Source organism: Haematobia irritans, chromosome 4, assembly GCF_050003625.1.
Source record: "Haematobia irritans isolate KBUSLIRL chromosome 4, ASM5000362v1, whole genome shotgun sequence".
NCBI lineage: Eukaryota > Metazoa > Arthropoda > Insecta > Diptera > Muscidae > Haematobia > Haematobia irritans.
Window position 1 is genome coordinate 42,150,377 of NC_134400.1, and position 20,490 is coordinate 42,170,866.

The window sequence follows — 20,490 nt, forward strand, 5'->3', positions numbered from 1 at the left end:
CAAAATTTTCTATAGAAATAAAATTTTGTTAACATTTTTATATAGAAATAAAATTTTGAAAAAAAAAATATATAGAAATAAAATTTTGACAAATTTTTCTTTAGAAATAAAATTAGTAAAAAAAATGTTGATAAAATTTTTTATAGAAACAAAATTTTGACAAAATTTTCTATGGAAATAAAATTTTGATAACATTTTCTATAGAAATAAAATGTTGACAACATCTTATGTAGAAAAGAACCGTGGTGCAATGATTAGCATGCCCGCCTTGCATACACAAGGTCGTGGGTTCGATTTCTGCTTCGACCGAACACCAAAAAGTTTTTCAGCGGTGGATTATCCCACCTCAGTAATGCTGGTGACATTTCTGAGGGTTTCAAAGCTTCTCTAAGTGGTTTCACTGTAATGTGAAACGCCGTTCGGACTCGGCTATAAAAAGGAGGTCCCTTGTCATTGAGCTTAAAATGGAACCGGGCAGCACTCAGTGATAAGAGAGAAGTTCACCAATGTGGTATCACAATGGACTGAATAGTCTAAGTGAGCCTGATACATCGGGCTGCCACCTAACCTACCTATGTAGAAAAGAAAATTTTCTATAGAAACAAAATTTAAGCAAATTTTTCTATAAAAATAGTAATTTGACTAAATTTTCTTTAAAATTTTTAATTTTTGCTTGAGGCAAAGTCTCCCCTTTTCTGCCTTTTGGAGAAGTAGTAACTTTCTCTTGGTGGTGCAAACTAAAAATATTTAAATCTTCCGACACATTTACAATTCAAGGGATAAAATTATACACTCACAATAAAATTACACACTCACACCCCTAATAACGACAATAAATTGTCGGTATTAATGGTGATCAGAAAATATTAAATAAACTTCTAAAATAAAATAATAAAACATTTCTTTTGAAGAAACATTTCTTTTATAATAACCACAAAGATTTGATCAAACACTGCAAACTAATATTTTTTTATTTGGTACATTTTTGGTAAAATTTTCTTCACATTTTGATAGATTAGTTTTGGCTCGAATGGCAACCGTGCTCAGGAGGTGATTTTGAGTCGCTCTGCGCTCTGAAATCAATATTTATGGTAGGCACTTTTTTTAATAAAAATAAAACCAATATCACAAAGCTGTTACTTCCATTAGTTGGACAGATATTCGTATGTGAAATTTGTAGCATTTTGTGCCAGCTACTTTGTATATCATTATATAATTCTTAGTATATCTTCTTGAATTACCTGTGAAATTTTTCACAGCCCTTTGATATTCCAATTGACTTGGATTCTGTTTTGCCAACCATTCTGCTATAGGCCGATCTTTAAATGATCCCGTTAAACCATATTCCACCTGGATTTTCCTTAATGTCTCTGCATCGGAGACCATCTCGATCATACCCTTTTTATAGCCAGTGGGAACACAATTGAAGGTAACAATCTTCAAATCTAGACCTTCAGCAAGCCACATTTTATTCATGACACGAATAAGTTGAATGGTCAACATGTCCTGCTGTAAATCATCACCAGACTGGAAAGGGAAAAGCAACAGATCGAAATGAATAAAAATGTTTCTTCATTAACTTCTTTGGATCATACCTTAAATATGGCTGGTAGAGGTTCAGCATCAGGGCCCACAAACGATATTTTCAAGGGTAAGGTATTGGAATTGAAATAACTGCAATTGCGTACATTTACACCGCTAACCTCTAATTCAGGGCCCAGTGGTAAAGAGGTATTCTTATCCAAAAGTTCTTGATTAACACCATCCATACCAGCCGAAAGGAATTTCTGACGTAAGGCTTCTTTGGCTTCCTTAACGTGTTCAGCGATGTCAGCAAGATTCTGTATAGAAAAACAAAATGACCATAAAAACTAAAATTCATTCTCTCTTTTCCAAATACACTTACCCTGCACATTAGATTTTGCAAAAGGAATCTGGCCGATAATTTCTCACCACACACTGCCAATAAAGCTCGCAACATCATCTTATTACGTCGATGATAACGAGCCTGTGTAACTAGAGATTCATCCACCTCACTACCATCAGCCGAAGAAGAGTCTATGGAATTTTGAGGACCATCACCGGGTAAAGAATGCACCAATAACCAATACATATGATGGGCAATACGTGGTGATTCCAATGCTTTGCATAGCAAAAAACGGGCCATAGCCGAAGCCTCATAGGTGTCATGCTTTAAAGCCTGTATTAGCTGAGGCAAATAGTCTACCAGTTGATCATTGGGTAGCTTTGATATCCATTGAACAGCTTTTTCCCTAACTTTTGCATCTGGATAACGAGGCAATAGTAATTCTAAGGCTTGTAATGGAGCCAATGGAGACCATGAACAGAGTAATGAATGTAAATCCATAAGACTGGCATAATCCCAGCTATGGGCTGCATGTAATACTTTCGGTAAGGCATGTGGTATATTTTGTAAATACAAACGTTTCTCCCAAAATACTTCGCGTACCACAGACGCTCCGGAATAGCCCTGTTCGGCTGTATCCAAAAGTTGTTGTTGCAGATGAGTGTCCAATGAATTAAAATCGTATCTGTTTGGAAAGAGATTACATTTATTAAGAGATGTAACTTTCAAAATAACCTAAACCGAGTAATTCACTTTGCTTTATTTTTAGAATCGTTTAAGCGCCTCGTACATAGAAAATTGGCCAAACGGGAAGATATGGGAAAACCCTAATTTTAATCAAAGATAAACTGAAATTATAGCTTTCGATTCGTATAAAAATCCTTTACCAACAATCTATTGAATCCCGATAAAGCACCATATACGAAACACAAAGAAATGTGTCCACTGTGGAAAAAGATATGCATCCTGATTTATGCGTGAAAGATAGATCTCAAATGTTTACTTTTCTGCGGGGCAATATATGGCCTACAGAACCGCAAACCACGATTGCCACTCGAGCCAAAAATAATCATTTATCAAAAAACTACCAAACATTTTTTTTTCAAAATTTTATTTCCGTGGAAAATTTTTTATGTCTATAGAAAATTTTGTCAAAATTTTATTTCTACAGACAATTTTGTCAAAATTTTATTTCTATAGATAATTTTGTCACAATTTTATTTCCAAAGTAAATTTTGTCAAAATTTTATCTCTATAGAGAATTTTGTCGAAATTTTATTTCTATAGAAAATTTTGTCAAAATTTTCTTTGTTATAGAAAATTTTGTCAAAATTTTATCTCCATAAAATATTTTGTCAAAATTTTATTTCTATAAAATATTTTGTCAAAATTTTATTTCTATAGAAAATTTTGTCAACATTTTATTTCTATAGAAAATTTTGTCAACATTTTATTTCTATAGAAAATGTTGTCAAAATTTTATTTATTTGTAATTTTTTGTATTTGTACATAACTCATATTTTCATATATAAGTGGCGTTGAAACGTACTTTCATATACGGATTTATATTTTCCCTCACACAAAATGTGAAAATGTTGATCGCAATTTAAGATTTTTCTCTTACCTCGGTGCTGGCGGTGGATTCTCCAAGGGCTCTGGAAATTGTATTTTCCCCCCATATGGTGGTATTTCAATAGACAAAACAGGACAAAAATATGATTGCGGATGACATCCCTTGGCTGGTGCTGGACCCAAAAATTTATCCGCTGTCGCTGGCCACATAGGCAATAAGTATGAGCCACAAATCATTTCACGTTTATAATCGAACAATTGTATGGCACACCAACCCAATTCAGTGGTTATTTTCTTTTTCTCGGCATTTTCAGCGTTGGTATTGTTTGGCTCATTTTCTGCCACTTGAGTGCCATAGAGAACAAATATCAAACGAGACTCCCGTGGTAGTGTACATATGGGATTCTTTGCAAATGTTATCCACGAGCAAAATTTCAAGCGTGCAAATAAACCACCAGTGGTGTCATTGGAACATTTCGTGACTACTGGCTCCGAAATAAAACGTGTACCATAATTTATGTGAACACCCAAAGAATAGCTGTCATATTTCCAAAGAGGCGGAGGGCGATGTAAACAGTTTATACTGACCACTATGGGTTTGGAGACACAAGAGACATGTATAGGAGCTAAACGTAATAACGGAAAAACAAAAGCAAATTATTATAAAGTCATACGACAAACAAATCCATCTAACTTACTTATAGAGTAATCAATGGTCTTTATCGAAAATCCAACTCGAAATACATTAGAATACAATTCCACTAATTCGATCACTGCATCCCTTAGTTTATTGCATTTCAATTTAATTTGTTCCACTATAGAGCGAGGCCTCAAACACACTTCTGCATAATCACCACAATCATTAACAATTTCCGGATTGGATGTAACATTGCCAGCATATTTCATTTGATTATCATCGCAAACTTGTTTCAATTCATTCACACACTCAGCCAATTCCAAAGTGTCAATGGAACCCAATAAAGCACAAATGGCTTTAACGCCCTGTATCACACCAGAGCAAGAAATCACAGTACGTGAGGAGTGATCGGAGGCAGCCGATTGGAGTTTATCAATTTCAGTTTCGAGTGTTTCTAGGGGAGAGAACATTTTTTTGACAATCAATAACGTAAAAGGAAATGTATCTGTAGTCAGAATTTTTAGTGTAACTTAATTCCCTTTGATCATTTCCACAACCTAGTTAAGGCAATTGATCTCGGTGATAAGAAATCTCCTTATTATAGCCATTTCAGAAAGGCTATCCTATTTTGAAAATTTTCTATAGAAATACAATTTTCTATAGAAATAAAAATAAAATTTTCAGAAAAATTTCTATAGAAAAATTTTTTATAGAAATAAAATTTTCAATTTCAGTTTCGAGGGGAGAGAAAATTTTTTGACAATAACATAAAAGGAAATGTATCTGTAGTCAGAATTTTGAGTGTAACTTAATTCCCTTTTCTCATATTAAGAACCTAGTGAAAATTAAGGCAACTGATCTCGGTGATAAGAAATCTTATAGCCGTTTCGTACCTAGTTTGAAAATTTTCTGTTGAAATAAAACTTTGACAAAATTTTCTATAGAAATAAAATTTTGACCAAATTTTCTATAGAAATAAAATTTTCAGAAAATGTTCTATAGAAATAAAATTTTCTATAGAAAATTTTCTATAGAAATAAAATTTTCAGAAAATTTTCTATAGAAATAAAATTTTCAAAGAATTTTCTATAGAAATAAAATTTTCAAAAAATTTTCTATAGAAATAAAATTTTCAGAAAATTTTCCATAGAAATAAAATTTTCAGAAAATTTTCTATAGAAATGAAATTTTCAGAAAATTTTCTATAGAAATAAAATTTTCAGAAAATTTTCTATAGAAATAAAATTTTCAGAAAATTTTCTATAGAAATAAAATTTTCAGAAAATTTTCTATGGAAATAAGATTTTCAGAAAATTTTCCATAGAAATAAAATTTTCAGAAAATTTTCTACAGAAATAAAATTTTCAGAAAATTTTCTATAGAAATAAATTTTTCAGAAAATGTTCTATAGAAATAAAATTTTCAGAAAATGTTCTATAAAAATAAAATTTTCAGAAATTTTTCTATAAAATAAAACTTTGACAACGATTTTTATAGAAATAAAATTCCGCCTTCTTCATCACACTATACGCTTACCTATTAATATCATCATATCATCATATGATATGGTTGTGGAAGTTTCATTTGGCAAAACATCTTCAATTCGTAAATCCAAATTAGTCATATCATCACGCTGGGTACGAGCTATAACTTGCATATTTTCACGAGTCTTGGGGCATAAACCCAATTGGACATCTTTCTCCAGTTTCAAACTATTGTGAACACATTCCAATTGACTTAATTTCGAAGTATTGGACAGCCATTCGGAGACACCAATAGGCTTAACGGCATAATCATTAACTGAACCTCGTATCTGGCCTTCTAAAGAACAAAATGCTTGACTTATAACCAATTCCACAGGAGTATTAACTGAAAATGGTATAATTGAAGAATATTAGACAAAAGTATTCTCAAGGATTTGTTTTAGCCTGTAAAACTTACTGTCACATGTAAATATCACCGGTGTTCCATAACCTCTAAATTGCCCACTATTACCAGCTGCTGCTTCGGCATCAGGAAACAAGGCATTGAGTGAAGGATGTACTAAAATTTTTATACTGGTCTCATAGGGATAATGATAATTAAATTCCGAAGCAATTATATGACCAACATTTGTACTCTCATCATCATAGGTGTAGTGCTGTCGTAATTCTTTGACCATAAAATAAAAATCCAATAATTCTGGATCTATAGACCGTTTATCGGTTACCATTTCATAGAGTCGTGAGGAACAAGTTTTTCGTCGATCCAATATACGATTATAGGATTCATTCGTTATAAATTCTTGGGCAAATGTTCCAAACGATGATGTGGATGATGAAGTCACATTAATACCACTGTTACGTGGTGGCAACGGTGGTGGTGGTTCTCGCGATAGGGATTTTCCCGAATAAACGGATTCAACATCTACATCACGACCTCTGTAGTCTGTGGGACTATATTCAGGGCGCCAACCTACTGCTGAAACTGATATGAAGGACAAGAAATTAATAAAACTATAGTAAGTGAATTAAACTTTCGCACACTTACCATTTGGGCTGGCTACACTAGTAGCGACGGCTTTATCCAATTTATTAACTGCTTCATACACTGGATCCGAATACTGTGTGCTGCCACCACTATATAGATAATCAAATGGATCATATTCCGCATAAAATGAGGTGCAATCCGATGCATCATCTTCGCCTGAAAATATTGAATGAAGCATTTATTTGCATTAGTACGAAGCCATTTTGCAGGAAAAATAAAGATCCTATCTCCAAACACTATTCCCACACGATGGAAAACTTTTTATTTTCATTTAACAAACAAACGGAATGTGAGGGAAATTTGTCTTTGGATTTGTTTGTTTGTTCGTTTTTTTTTTTTTTTTTTTGATGATGATGAAACAAAATTAACTAGACGATGAATGTATATGGTGGTGGCACAAAATCAAATGACAAAACTAAAATCAAAATTTAAAAATAATAATCGTCATCAATTCTTTTTGTCGCATTTTATGAGAGTGATTTTCAAATTATACAAAAACAAAAACACACACCATACAACAACAAAATATAATTAATAATAAAATACAACAACATAAATACTATAACGAAAACACCATATTATACAAGCAGCAGGGGGCGTATGGAGGGATTTCAATTTAAGGTATGAAATATAAATATCATTCTGAAGTAATAATACAAAAAATCAAATTTGCTGTACAAATATAGAAATAAAATTAATCAAATTTAAAATTTTCTGTAGAAATAAAATTTTGACAACATTTTCTATAGAAATAAAATTTTGACAAAATTTTCTATGGAAATAAAACTTTTACAAATTTTCTATAGAAATAAAATTTTGACAAAATTTTCTATGGAAATAAAATTTTGACAAAATTTTCTATAGAAATAAACATATCTTTTTTTTCTTTGCCACCGTCAAATCATCGATTTGAGTGCAGTTGGTTGAGTTTATTTTGAGCGCGCTTCCTCTTTTTTCATTCGTTTTGTTTTGTTATTGTTGGTTTCTTTCTTTAATCGTTGTTGTTGTTTTTGATTTCAGCTGAAAACCATGCATTGACTAAATTGACAAAATTTTCTGTAGAAATAAAATTTTGACAAAATTTTCTGAAGAAATAAAATTTTTACGAAATTTTCTATAGAAATTATATTTTCTTTTTGTTTTGTTATTGTTGGTTTTGTTCTTTAAGCATTGTTGTTGTTTTTGATTGCAGCTTAAAACCATGCATTGACTAAACTGCAAGTGTAGCTTAACCAACAGAGGAAAAGAATGTTTGTCAAATTTATTTGGGCAAAGCCCTATAGACTGCAAGATGGTTGGATGGACGCACGTTTCGGAAATACCACATTCCTCATCAGCATCCTCTACTTGCAGCAAAACTATCAACCAATTATCAGAATAAATTCAGGCAGTTCATTAAACCCAACAATGAACCACGCTTGAACCTTCCGAAAAAAGGTTTTGTATGATAGCCGGCTTATGCCGAAATAAATTCAAAACAAACATATCTCTTTTCCTATGTTGGTTAAGCTACACTTGTAGTTTAGTCAATGTATGGTTTTAAGCTGCAATAAAAAACAACAACAATGATTAAAGAACAAAACCGACAATAACAAAACAAAACGAATGAAAGAAGAGGAAGCACGCTCCAAATAAACCCAGCCAACTGAATTCAAATCGATGATTTGACAGTGGCATAGGAAAAGAGATATGTTTGTTTTGAATTTATTTCGGCATAAGCCGGCTATTAGAGGTGTGCGCGTGAGGGATTTTTCACGCACGCTCACGCACGCTCACAAATTCAAAATGTCATTCACGCACGATCACGCACGCCTTTTTTAGAATTGCTCACGCTCACGCACGCTCACGAACGAATTCGTAACATTCACGCACGATCACGCACGCCCGTTTTTTAATTGCTCACACTCACGCACGCTCACGAATGAATTCGTAATATTCACGCACGATCACGCACGCCCGTTTTTGAATTGCTCACACTCACGCACGCTCACGAATAAATTCTTAACATTCACGCACGAAGGTTTTTATTGATTCACGCTCACGCACGTTCACGAACCAAAAACCTGCAAAGATAAACACTCACGATTGCAGAATAGTGACTACCGCACGCTCACGACGGGAAATATCAACTCACGAACAACAAACTTATTCACGCACACTCACGATTCGAAAAAACTACTCACGCACGTTCACGAACAACAAACTTATTCACGCACACTCACGATTCGAAAAAAAACTACTCACGCACGTTCACGAACAATGAAACGTACTTCCACACACCCACGATTCATAAAAAAAACTATTCACGCACGCTCACGATGTAAAATACAACTCACGCACGTTCACGACATACGAAACTTACTCACGCATACCCACGATTCATAAAAACTATTCACGCACGCTCACGATGTAAAATGCAACTCACGCACATTCACGATTCATAAAAACTATTCACGCACGCTCACGATGTAAAATCAACTCACGCTCGTTCACGACTATTATACTTACAAAACTTAACAACTTACTCACTCTCGCTTGTGATACAAATGACCTACCCACACAAATTCGCCAAAATATTTCTAATTAAAAATCTGAAGTTGAAAACGTACTCAATTAAAAAATTAACAGATACAATTAACATTTTAATCAAATCAAAATATAAACTCAATTAAAATTTGAATTGATTTTGTCCGAAAAACTTAATTAATTTTTAATTGAGGCAATCAATGATTTATAGTGTTATTGTTTACTTATTTTATTTTTTATTATATTATAATTACATATATTATAATTATACTATATAGAATTATTTTTTCAGATATAAGCCAAAATTTAATGAACCAATGAAACCAATTATTTCCGAAAATTGTTAATTTTATATTTGGAAGTATGTTTTCAATTTAAAAATGTAAAAATGTTCAATCATTATCTTAGTTGGCTTTATTATTTATTTTGATTAACAAGTTAATTTTATAAGTTAATTAATTAATTGATTACGTTTTCAATTCCAATCAACTTTTCAATTGGAAATATTTTACTGATATTTTTTCGTGTAAAGAAAAAATCCAACTATAATATAATCAGAAAGCACATAAGAAAGTGTAAACTCTTGTAAAGTTACCTTCATCGAAGAAACCAATAATTATAAATAAATAAAAATACAATAAATAATTATTGCCTCAATTAAAAAATTAAGTTTCGACCACAACCAATTAAGTAATTCATTGAAAGTGCTGGAAGAAATCAATTATTGTTTAATCAAATAAGGCTTCTTGTTTCTTATTAATTCTGTTATTGATATCTAATCTGTGGCAATATCTAAAAATAAAATGCTGCTTATGTTTAAAAATGTAGTCAAAGATCATATAATACATGAAATTATAATACTATGAAACAATTGACTTCGTTATAAAGAATAGCGATAGATATGGCTTTTTTTGCTGCAGAAAATGTCTTGAATGCATAGAAAACTATCTTTCGTCCGAATGGTTGTCCTCGACATATCTAGCAAGTAAACCAGGCCCAAAATTACGTTAAATTGTGTGTGTTGTTGTATTTTCCCTAAATCATACCATTCAAAGAAGATCATATTACTAGTGCGGTTAAAATGGGAGCTATATATAACTAAGGACCCATATGGAAATTTGCTCTTCCGGAAGCCAAATATGGGGGACCATTTGTAATACCATCCACCTACATAAATAACAACTACTTATACCAAGTTTTATATCGATAGCTTGTTTCGTTCGGAAATTTGGTTTCAACATGCGGACCGGCATCGCTAGATCAAGTTTCACCACGACCCAGAATATTATTCTGTATGAGAGCAGTATTTCAATGTGTTACTACCGGAATGACGACGTCAGTTATACCCCAACACATTATTCAGAATTTTTTTAGTGTGGTTTATAAAAAACAACAAGAAAGATGTTTGGTTAGTAGGTTAAAAACTCAGGGGTATGTAAACTTGTGTAAGACTGTACATGTTTAAAAATTTTAGTAAAATATACTTGAGTAAATCTTACTTTTTAAAGCTAATTATTAAAAAATAAATGTTAGCTGCGAAACATGAATAATGAAAATGTTGTTTTTAATAAAATCTAGTATGAAGTCCAATACAATTTCTAATTTTTAGTATTTCAGATATTCCATACATACTTTTTATCGTGAGCAAGACATTTTTGTAAATATAAAATTTGTCGTGAGCTTAAATAGGTTCGTGAACGTGTCATTTCTCGTGAGGCTGAATTAATTCGTGAATGTGAATTTTTTCGTGAACGTGAATTTCATCGTGAGCGTGAATTTTTCGTGAATGTGAGTTTATTCGTGAACGTGAATTTTCTCGTGAGAGTGAATTTTTCGTGAACGTGAATGTCATCGTGAGTGTGAAGTTTTCGTGAATGTGAATTTCTTCGTGAACGTGAATTTCTTCGTGAGCGTGAATTTTGTCGTGAGCGTGAATTTTTCGTGAATGTGAATTTTTTCGTGAACGTGAATTTTGTCGTGAGCGTGATTTTGAAAAAAATTTACTCACGCACATTCACGAACAGAATTTGATGTTCACGCACGATCACGCACGACACATTTTTGTTCAGTCCCATTCACGCACATTCACGAGATTTGGTCAAAATTTCATTCACGAATCACGTGACTCACGCGTTAATCACGCGTGTCACGAAAACTTCGTGTCACGCGCACACCTCTACCGGCTATCATACAAAACCTTTTTTCGGAAGGTTTAAGTGTGGTTCATTGTTGGGTTTAATGAACTGCCTGAATTTATTCTGATAATTGGTTGATAGTTTTGCTGCAAGTAGAGGATGCTGATGAGGAATGTGGTAATTCCGAAACGTGCGTCCATCCAACCATCTTGCGGTCTATAGGGCTTTGCAAAATAAATTTGACAAACATTCTTTTCCTAAGCTACCTTTGTAGTTTAGTCAATGTATGGTTTTAAGCTGCAATAAAAAACAACAACAATGAAATAATATTTTGACAAAATTTTCTATGGAAATAAAATTTTGACAAAATTTTCTGTAGAAATAACATTTTGACAAAAACTTTCTATGCATGGTTTTAAGCTGAGATCAAAACCAACAATAATGATTGAAGAGAAACCAACAATAACAAACAAAACGAAATACAATTTTGACAAAATTTTCTATAGAAATAAAATTTTAACAAAATTTTCTATAGAAATAAAATTTTAACAAAATTTTCTATAGAAATAAAATTTTGACAAAATTTTCTATAGAAATAAATTTTTGACAAAATTTTCTATAGAAATAAATTTTGACAAAATTTTCTATAGAAATAAAATCTTGACAAATTTTTCTATAGAAATAAAATTTTCTATGTTTCTATAGAAATAAAATCTTGACAAATTTTTCTATAGAAATAAAATTTTCTATGTTTCTATAGAAATAAAATTTTGACAAAATTTTCTATAGAAATAAAATTTTGACAAAATTTTCTATAGAAATAAAATTTTGACAAAATGTTCTATAGAAAAAAAATTTTGACAAAATTTTCTATAGAAATAAAATTTTTACAAAATTTTCTATAGAAATAGAATTAGTGCAGCGTTCCAGATTTCAGCCCGGCCGATCGGCGTTATTTCAATTATTTCACAAAAAGCAAACACTGTGCACATTATATAGTTTCCGTATTTTTACATATGTGAGAATATATTTTTAAATTTTGTTTGTTTTGTGTGTATGTTTTTTTTTAATACATGATCCGCACAATTTGTTGTTGTTCCATAAATCTTCACAATGAGTTTTTGTATCGTGTATTTTTTATAATGTTATTTTTATTCATATTCGCGTTAATATTTTTAGCATTTACTTGCCAATTGTCGTGAAAGTCGTCACCCTCGTAGTCTCCGCTGACATTCTCTTTAGACTACGGACTAAGTAAACAACAAAAAACCTCGCTAGACTTTCGTAACAAATATATCGAAAATAGCTTTCCTATTGATAAGCACAAAACTTGGCCAATTGATAGTAAAATTTTTCTTCAAATGGAAATCCAAGTAGCCAACCTTTTGTCAGAGCATTTTGCGATTTTTTTCTTTATTACATGCAACAACAACAAAAAACGTCACACTTATCGCCCGCATATATAATGAGAGTAGAAATTAATTTCCGAGCACAACAAAAAATAGATTTCAATTTGGGGTATAATTTTAGGATTTGACTTAAATACCGATATGCGAAAAGCTGATAGCTGCGATTTCTTCTGGGTCATTTACATCAGGTATGTAGACAGACAATTTCCGTTGTGAAAATATACAACACTTTATTGACATTATAAATCGCGACACTTTCACTTTCGTTGCGAACGTAAAACCATATAAATAAAAAAGGAAGCATAGAGCGTAGTCATACGCAATGTTGGTATTTATGAATCGGTTTTGATGCCGCAGCAGGCATCAACAAATCAGAATCGAGAAAAAGAGACAATCTGCTTATTACCCTACAGCATGTGACTGTCGTTTATGAAAATTCAATTTAAAAAAATAAGCTTTAATTAGCCGACATGGATTTATCATTATACCCTAAACCACATAGTGGTCAGGGTATAATAAGTTTGATCTGCCAAAAAATGTGCCTACCAGAAATATTGATTTTAGACCCCATAAAATATATACCGATCGACTCAGAATCACCTCCTGGGGGCTAATCACGGCATTCGATATCGAATTCATAATCGTATCGAAAAAATTGTCGATACGATTAAAAGTTTGGAACACGGCATTCGATCGAAATTTGATGCAATTTCTCTAGCATTGCCAACAGCAAAAAACGAAGCAAAACAAAATGAAATGACAAAATTAAGTTAGCGGCACAAAATAGAATGAAGATTTCAAAGTAAAAAGTAAATTGTATTGCATTATATCTTGTGGATCCATATCTCTTTTTACATTCCTCCGAACTCGTTTTTCATTGGAAGATGAGATGAATATAAAATAATTCGGCGAAAAATAAGGAATAAAAGTGCGCATTGTTACTGGTGTAAGTACATGGGTTTGAAATTGTGTGCACTGTTAGAAAGTCACCTTTGGAGGCTCAATGGACGATTTCGGCTGACGTAGGAGGCGTTCAAATGGAAAATAATTTTTGGTCGCACGTCAACGTCAATTTTATCGCTTTACAATTGTCTGCCGTCTTAAAACGTTTTGCCAGTGGAAGCCTTCATCATTCACTATTCTTACAAGGTGGTGCAGAAGCGTTATGTTGTCACGGAATGGTACGGTAATTGGTTGATCACAATCTCTTGGATATCCATCTAGCATGTGCACTTTATATATGGTTCTTTGCCAAGATAGGATGCTCGCTCCCGAACTCGACTATGACCAATTTTTGTTTAACTTATTGGAATTGTAAATTTAGTACAAATTACAAACAATTCGAACTAAAACTAATATATTTTACTATTCCTATATGGCGAAAACAATGTAAAAAACAAGTGAAAAATGTTTTACGATTGCAATTTACCAATCAAAAAAATTGTCGATCAAAAAAACTCGATATCGACTCCCGTGATCCGAAAAATTTAGATTTCGATCAATGTTCTCGATATCGAATGCCGTGATTAGCCCCCTGAGTCGATCTAGCGCTTGGTGTCCGTCCGTCTGTCCATGTATTTGTTGTTCACAGGATTCCGGTCGCAATTATTAACCGATTTTGAAATTTGGTACAGGGAGTTTTTTGAGCACAAGGACGAACGCTATTGAATTTGGAAGAAATCTAAATCAAATTTAGATATAGCTCCCATATATATGTATCGCCCGATTTCGACAAATGGGGTCACGTTGCGCTTTTTTTTCATCGTCACCGAATTTGGCAAAAGGTGATCTTTTTCATCGCCCTTCATCCACATCGGTTCAGATTTAGATATAGCTCTCATATATATGTATCGCCCGATTTTCCCAAATTTGGCCACAAAACATTCATTTATCGACCTTACTCAAAGATGGCTAAATGTAATCTTCCATAGCACTAACTATATGTGCAAAAAATCATCGAAATCGATTCGTAGGTGCAATATCAACTACAGCCAGTGTTGCTAGATGTAGGGGAAATTCCCTATATGTAGCTTTTTTCTAATATTTAGCGTCTTGTAGAACGTAGGGCCACAATGTAGGGACATTTTCACTCAACACAATTTGTAATAATTTTAACATTTTGGTGGCTCTAAAGGATGAAATTAGAAGCCGGCAAGGCTTGATCTTTAATAATGTGTGGTAACAACCGTTACCACTCGTGCCAAAAAAAAACCTAACAAAATTTGAAGATTACCACAAATCTACTAAACAAATATTTTTATAGAAATTTTTGTCAAAACTTTATTCCTGTAGAAAATTTTGTCAACATTTTATTTCTATAGAAAATTTTATCAAAATTGTATTTCTATAGAATTTTTTTTCAAAATATTATTTCTATAAAAATTTTTCTCAAAATTTTATTTCTATGGAATTTTTTCTCAAAATTTTATTTCTATATTATTTATTATCAAAATTTTATTTCTATAAAAAAATTCTCATAAAAATTTGTTTATGGAAACTTTTTCCAAAATTTTATTTCTATAGAGATTTAACAAAAAACAAAATAATATTTTTGGTAGAATTCTACCAAATGTGGAAACCGTGGTGGTAATACAAATTTATTTTCTAGGTTATATACATTGCATTTTCATGTTTTAAGACAATAAAGTACTTAGAACCATTTTTGTTTTGTAAAATTTGTTTACATTTAACGAAAATATTGTAGGGAAAATTGTTTGGGAATGTATGGGAAAGTAGGGAACTTTTTTGTTCTTGTATGGTAAACCGAACATTTTCCCTGGCCACACTGACTATGAGCTATAGTCAAATTGAAACAAAGCACCCATAAACATGTACCCCTTAATTTTCTTAAAAATGCAACTGCGGTTTATCTCCCAGACCTAGATCAATGTTACCCCACAAATGCTTATGATTACTAATTCAGTAAGAGTGGTTTAGGGTATGATATAGTCGGCCCCGCCCGACTTTCTACTTTACTTACTTGTTTTTTTTTTTATTAAAAAGTTTATACCAAAAAAACTTATTTTGTTTTATTTCTGTAGGAAATTTGTGCACATTTTATTTCTATAGAAAATTTTGTCAAAATTTTATTTCTATAGAAAATTTTGTCAAAATTTTATTTCTATAGAAAATTTTGTTTTGTAAAAAATTTTGTTTCTATAGAAAATGTTTTTCCTGTAGAAAATTTTGTCGTTTTGTTTGTTATTATTGGTTTCTCTTCAATCATTATTGTTGTTTTTGATTTCAGCTAAAAACCATGCATTGACTAAACTACAAGTGTAGCTTAACCAACAGAGGAAAAGTATGCTTGTCAAATTTATTTGGGCAAAGCCCTGTAGACTGCAAGATGGTTGGATGTACAGATGTTTCGGAATTACCACATTCCTCATCAGCATTCTCTACTTGCAGCAAAACTATCAACCAATTATCAGAATAAATTCGAGTAATTCACTCAACCCAAAGTGAACTACACTTGAACCTTCCGAAAAAAGGTTTGATAGTCGGCTACTGCCTAAACAAATTTGCAAGCATAGGCAGTAGCCGACTATCAAACCTTTTTTCGGAAGGTTCAAGTGTAGGAAAATCATACTTTTCCTCTGTTGGTTAAGCTACACTTGTAGTTTAGTCAATGCATGGTTTTAAGTTGGAATCAAAAACAACAATAAATTTTATTTCTGTAGAAAACTTTATTTCTATAGAAAATTTTGTCAAAATTTTATTTCTAAAGAAAATTTTGTCAAAATTTTATTTCTATAGAAAATTTTGTCAAAATTTTATTATATCCTTCACCACTACTGTGGTACAGGGTATACGTTTGTGCATTTGTATGTAACGCCAAGAAGGAGTAATCATAGACCAACCTTTTAGTATACGGATCGGCTTAGAATTAAATTCTGAGTCGATTTAGCGATGTCCGTCTGTCTGTCTGTCTGTCTGTCTGTCAGTCTGTCCGTCTGTCTGTCTGTCTGTTGATGTATTTTTGTGTGCAAAGTACTGGGGCCAAATCACCGCATTCGTCAACGAGTTCTGTTTCGTATCGAGAAACATTTCGATCGCTGTAAAATTTTGGATCACCGCATTCGATCGTAATTTATTTTGTCTACTACTTTTTTTTTACATTGCTGTAAACATATGGTAATAAGAAATTGGAAGCAAAAGATGATTTCAAAATAAATTTTTGTGATCAAAATATGTATATGTGTAAAAATTATTATGAATCCATGTGTTTTTGTTTTCCTCGTCTTCGGATTCAGAGGTCGAGTACAAAGTGGTATTAATAAGGAAAAATATTCGAGACAAAATCAGTTGTTTAGCATTGCCTGAAGTGCATTGCCTGTAAGTGGTTCTATTTTGAAGTGAGTGCTTTTAACTGTGTTTTTAACATCCATAGATTTAAAAGACGCTTTTGTCTGTCAAAAGAAGCTTTTAAATATGTTCTTGAAAAAAGGAGTTTTTTGAAGCGGCTACTGAGCATTACCTTCTTTGTTCCGTTTCCCTAAATGCAAGTAATATTATATTTTCTTAAATGTATTTTGCCAAAATATATAAATAATACTTCCATTTTCACCAACTACTTGTTTCTTTTTGTTTACCTTTTTTCTGCTCAAAAATCACTACATACTTCGTTTTCGATAGCATGCTACCTATCGTGTTCAACTTCGAGTATAAACCATTCGATAACGACTGCGGTGATCCGTGTAAACTACATTACGACGACGAAGTACTCGATTTCGACTGCGGTGATTTGGCCCCAGCTCGCAGTTTTAGTCCGATTGTCCTAAAATTTGGTATAGGGTCCTGTTTCGGCTCAAAGACGATCCCTATTGATTTTGGAAAAAATCGGTTCAGATTTAGATATAGCTGCCATATATATTTTTCACCGATCTGGTCATAATTGGCGTGTATATCAACCGATCTTCCTCAAATTCCGTACATCCGAATATTTTATGCGTCTCGAAAAACTTGCAAAATATCAGCCAAATCGGTTCAGATTTAGATATAGCTCCCATATATAGCATCCGCCCGATTTACACTCATTTGCCCACAGAGGCCAATTTTTTGCTCCGATTTAGTTGAAATTTTGCATAGGGAGTAGAATTAGCATTGTTACTATGCCAAATTGCCAAATTTGGTTGACATCGGTTCAGATTTAGATATAGCTCCCATATATAGCTTTCGCCCGATTTACACTCATATGACCACAGAGGCCAATTTTTAACTTCGATTTAGTTGAAATTTTGCACAGGGAGTAGAATTAGCATTGTTGCGTGTTGCGTGCCAAATTTGGTTGACATCGGTTCAGATTTAGATATAGCTCCCATATATATGTTTTTCTGATTTCGACAAAAATGGTCAAAATACCAACATTTTCTTTGTTAAATCGCCACTGCTTAGTCGAAAAGTTGTAAAAATGACTCAAATTTTCCTAAACTTCTAATACATATATATCGAGCGATAAATCATAAATAAACTTTTGCGAAGTTTCCTTAAAATTGCTTCAGATTTAAATGTTTCCCATATTTATACCCTTCACCACTACTATGGTACAGGGCAGGGCTGTGGAGTCGAGCCAATTTTGCTCGACTCCGACTCCAGCATTTTTCATCAGCTCAACTCCGACTCCGACTCCGGAGTCGACTCCGGGTAATATAACTAAATCTAATTTTAATACCACTAATTTGTAGTTCTATTGTGGGGGTACCGTAAGTGGATCGATCGTATTTATTTATGTGTGCAAAAAAGGTCTTAATTGCACATTAGATGCCAATTGAACTCTATATTTCAAATTTAGGGCAATGTTTAATAAATAAAATAATGATATAAATACCCATCATAATATGAGAAGATACCAACAGTATATGTATTTGTGGACCAAAATTGTTGATACTATCTCAAATCCTTTAAATTTGTTGCGAGCTATATAAAGGTTTATATTCCCATATGCATGAATTTGAATCTGAATCGATTTAGACAAAATTGTATATACTTCTACAAAATCTATGTACTTTAAATTTAAATCTACCGTTATGGGACGTAACACAATTTTAACAAAAAATAAAAATGCAAGGAAAGTCCAAAGTCGGGCGGGCCGATTATAATATACTCTGCACAACTTTGTATTTAGATCTACATTTTGATAAAATCTCAAATCAGACTTCTACAAAATCTCGGGCAATATTTGGGAAATATTTATAATTGTTTAGACAATTTCGCAAAAATGCATTTATGATTCATTCATTGAAAAATTTGAGTCATTTCTACAAGTTTTCGACTTAGCAGTGAGTATCAGTGAGCATACAATTTTAGAAAAATGTGTGTCTAGTAAATAAAATTTTGCAGAATTTTATATAGAAATAAAATTTTGCAAAATTTTCTACAGAAACAAAATTTTGACTAAATTTTCTATAGAAATAAAATTTTGACCAAATATATAGAAATAAAATTTTGAATAAAATTTTTGTAGAAATAAAATTTGGCAAAATTTTTTATAGAAATAAAACTGAAAAAATTATCAATAGAAATACAGTTAAAAAAAAAATTGTGAAAATTTTGCAAAATTTTCTATAGAAATAAAATTTTGCAAAATATTCTATAGAAACAAAATTTTGACTATATTTTCTACAGAAATAAAATTTTGCGAAAAAAGTATTTCTATGGTAATAAAATGTTGAATACATTTTTTATAGCAGTATCAGTGAGCATCAGTAAGAAAAAAAATTTTTTGAGAAAATTTGCTATAGAAATAAAATTTAACAATTTTTTCTTATAGAAATAAAATTTTGGAAAAATTATCAATACAAATACAATTTTAGAAAAATTTTTGTGTAGCAAATAAAATTCTGCAAAATATTTTTGACTAAATTTTCTATAGAAATAAAATTTTGAAAAAATTTTCTATGGAAATAAAATTTTGACCAAATTTTCTAATAAAAAAAATCTATTACTATAAAATTTTGGCAAAATTTTCTATAGACATAAAATTTTCACCAAATTTTCTAATACAAAAATCTATTACTATAAAATTTTGGCAAAATTTTCTATAGAAATAAAATTTTGACTTAAAGTTTTATAGAAATAAAATTATTAATAGAAATAAAATTTTGAAAAAATGTTTGTGTAACAAACCAAATTTTGCAAAATTTTCTATAGAAATAAAATTTTTACTAAATTTTCTATAGAAAAAAATATTTCTATAGTAGTAAAATTTTGAATAAATTTTTTATAGAAATAAAATTTTGACAAAATTTGCTATAGAAATAAAATGTTGACAAAACTTTTTATAGAAATTACATTTTGACAAAATTTTCTATAAAAAAAAAACAAATTTGAAAAAATCTTCTGTCAATATTCCACATATGTATATCGCATTAAAATAAAATAAAAACAAAATAACGATTGTTCGAAATATTTCAAATAAATTGATATGGGCATTAAAATGGATCGATACAGCCCATCTGCTAGTCTAACATTCTAGGAAACATAAAAAGATAGCCGTAATTGGAAGTAGATCTTCATTTACAATCATGCTGTACATTGATCGAATGAATAACGCAATGGAAACTAATTTGCGTAAAAACTAGCTTAGTTACAAAAATGTGAAGTGTTTTAAAAAATTTGGTTTAGCCGGAGTCGGAGTCGAGCAAAATTTTTACGACTCCGACTCCAGCAAAATCTTCAGACTCCGACTCCAAGACTCCGACTCCGGCTCCACAGCCCTGGTACAGGGTATAATAAGTTTGTGCATTTGTATGTAACGCCAAGAAGGAAAAGTCTGAGACCCATCGTTTAGTATACCGATCGTCTTAAAATTAAATT

The 20,490-nt window shown here is 31.7% G+C and overlaps 1 protein-coding gene across 2 annotated transcripts in view; it reads right to left on the reverse strand.

Annotated features, from left to right (window-relative positions):
- Pi3K68D (phosphatidylinositol-4-phosphate 3-kinase catalytic subunit Pi3K68D) overlaps positions 1–20,490 on the reverse strand; it is a 57,090-nt gene that overhangs the window by 20,466 nt on the left and 16,134 nt on the right. For both annotated transcript variants that reach the window (XM_075308023.1, XM_075308024.1), the window contains 8 exons: positions 6,606–6,761; positions 6,018–6,542; positions 5,613–5,945; positions 4,138–4,530; positions 3,492–4,065; positions 1,907–2,552; positions 1,596–1,841; positions 1,242–1,527 (listed from right to left, as the gene is read on the reverse strand). In XM_075308023.1, the coding sequence (XP_075164138.1) occupies positions 1,242–1,527; positions 1,596–1,841; positions 1,907–2,552; positions 3,492–4,065; positions 4,138–4,530; positions 5,613–5,945; positions 6,018–6,542; positions 6,606–6,761 (3,159 nt within the window). The remainder of the gene's footprint in view (positions 1–1,241; positions 1,528–1,595; positions 1,842–1,906; positions 2,553–3,491; positions 4,066–4,137; positions 4,531–5,612; positions 5,946–6,017; positions 6,543–6,605; positions 6,762–20,490) is intronic.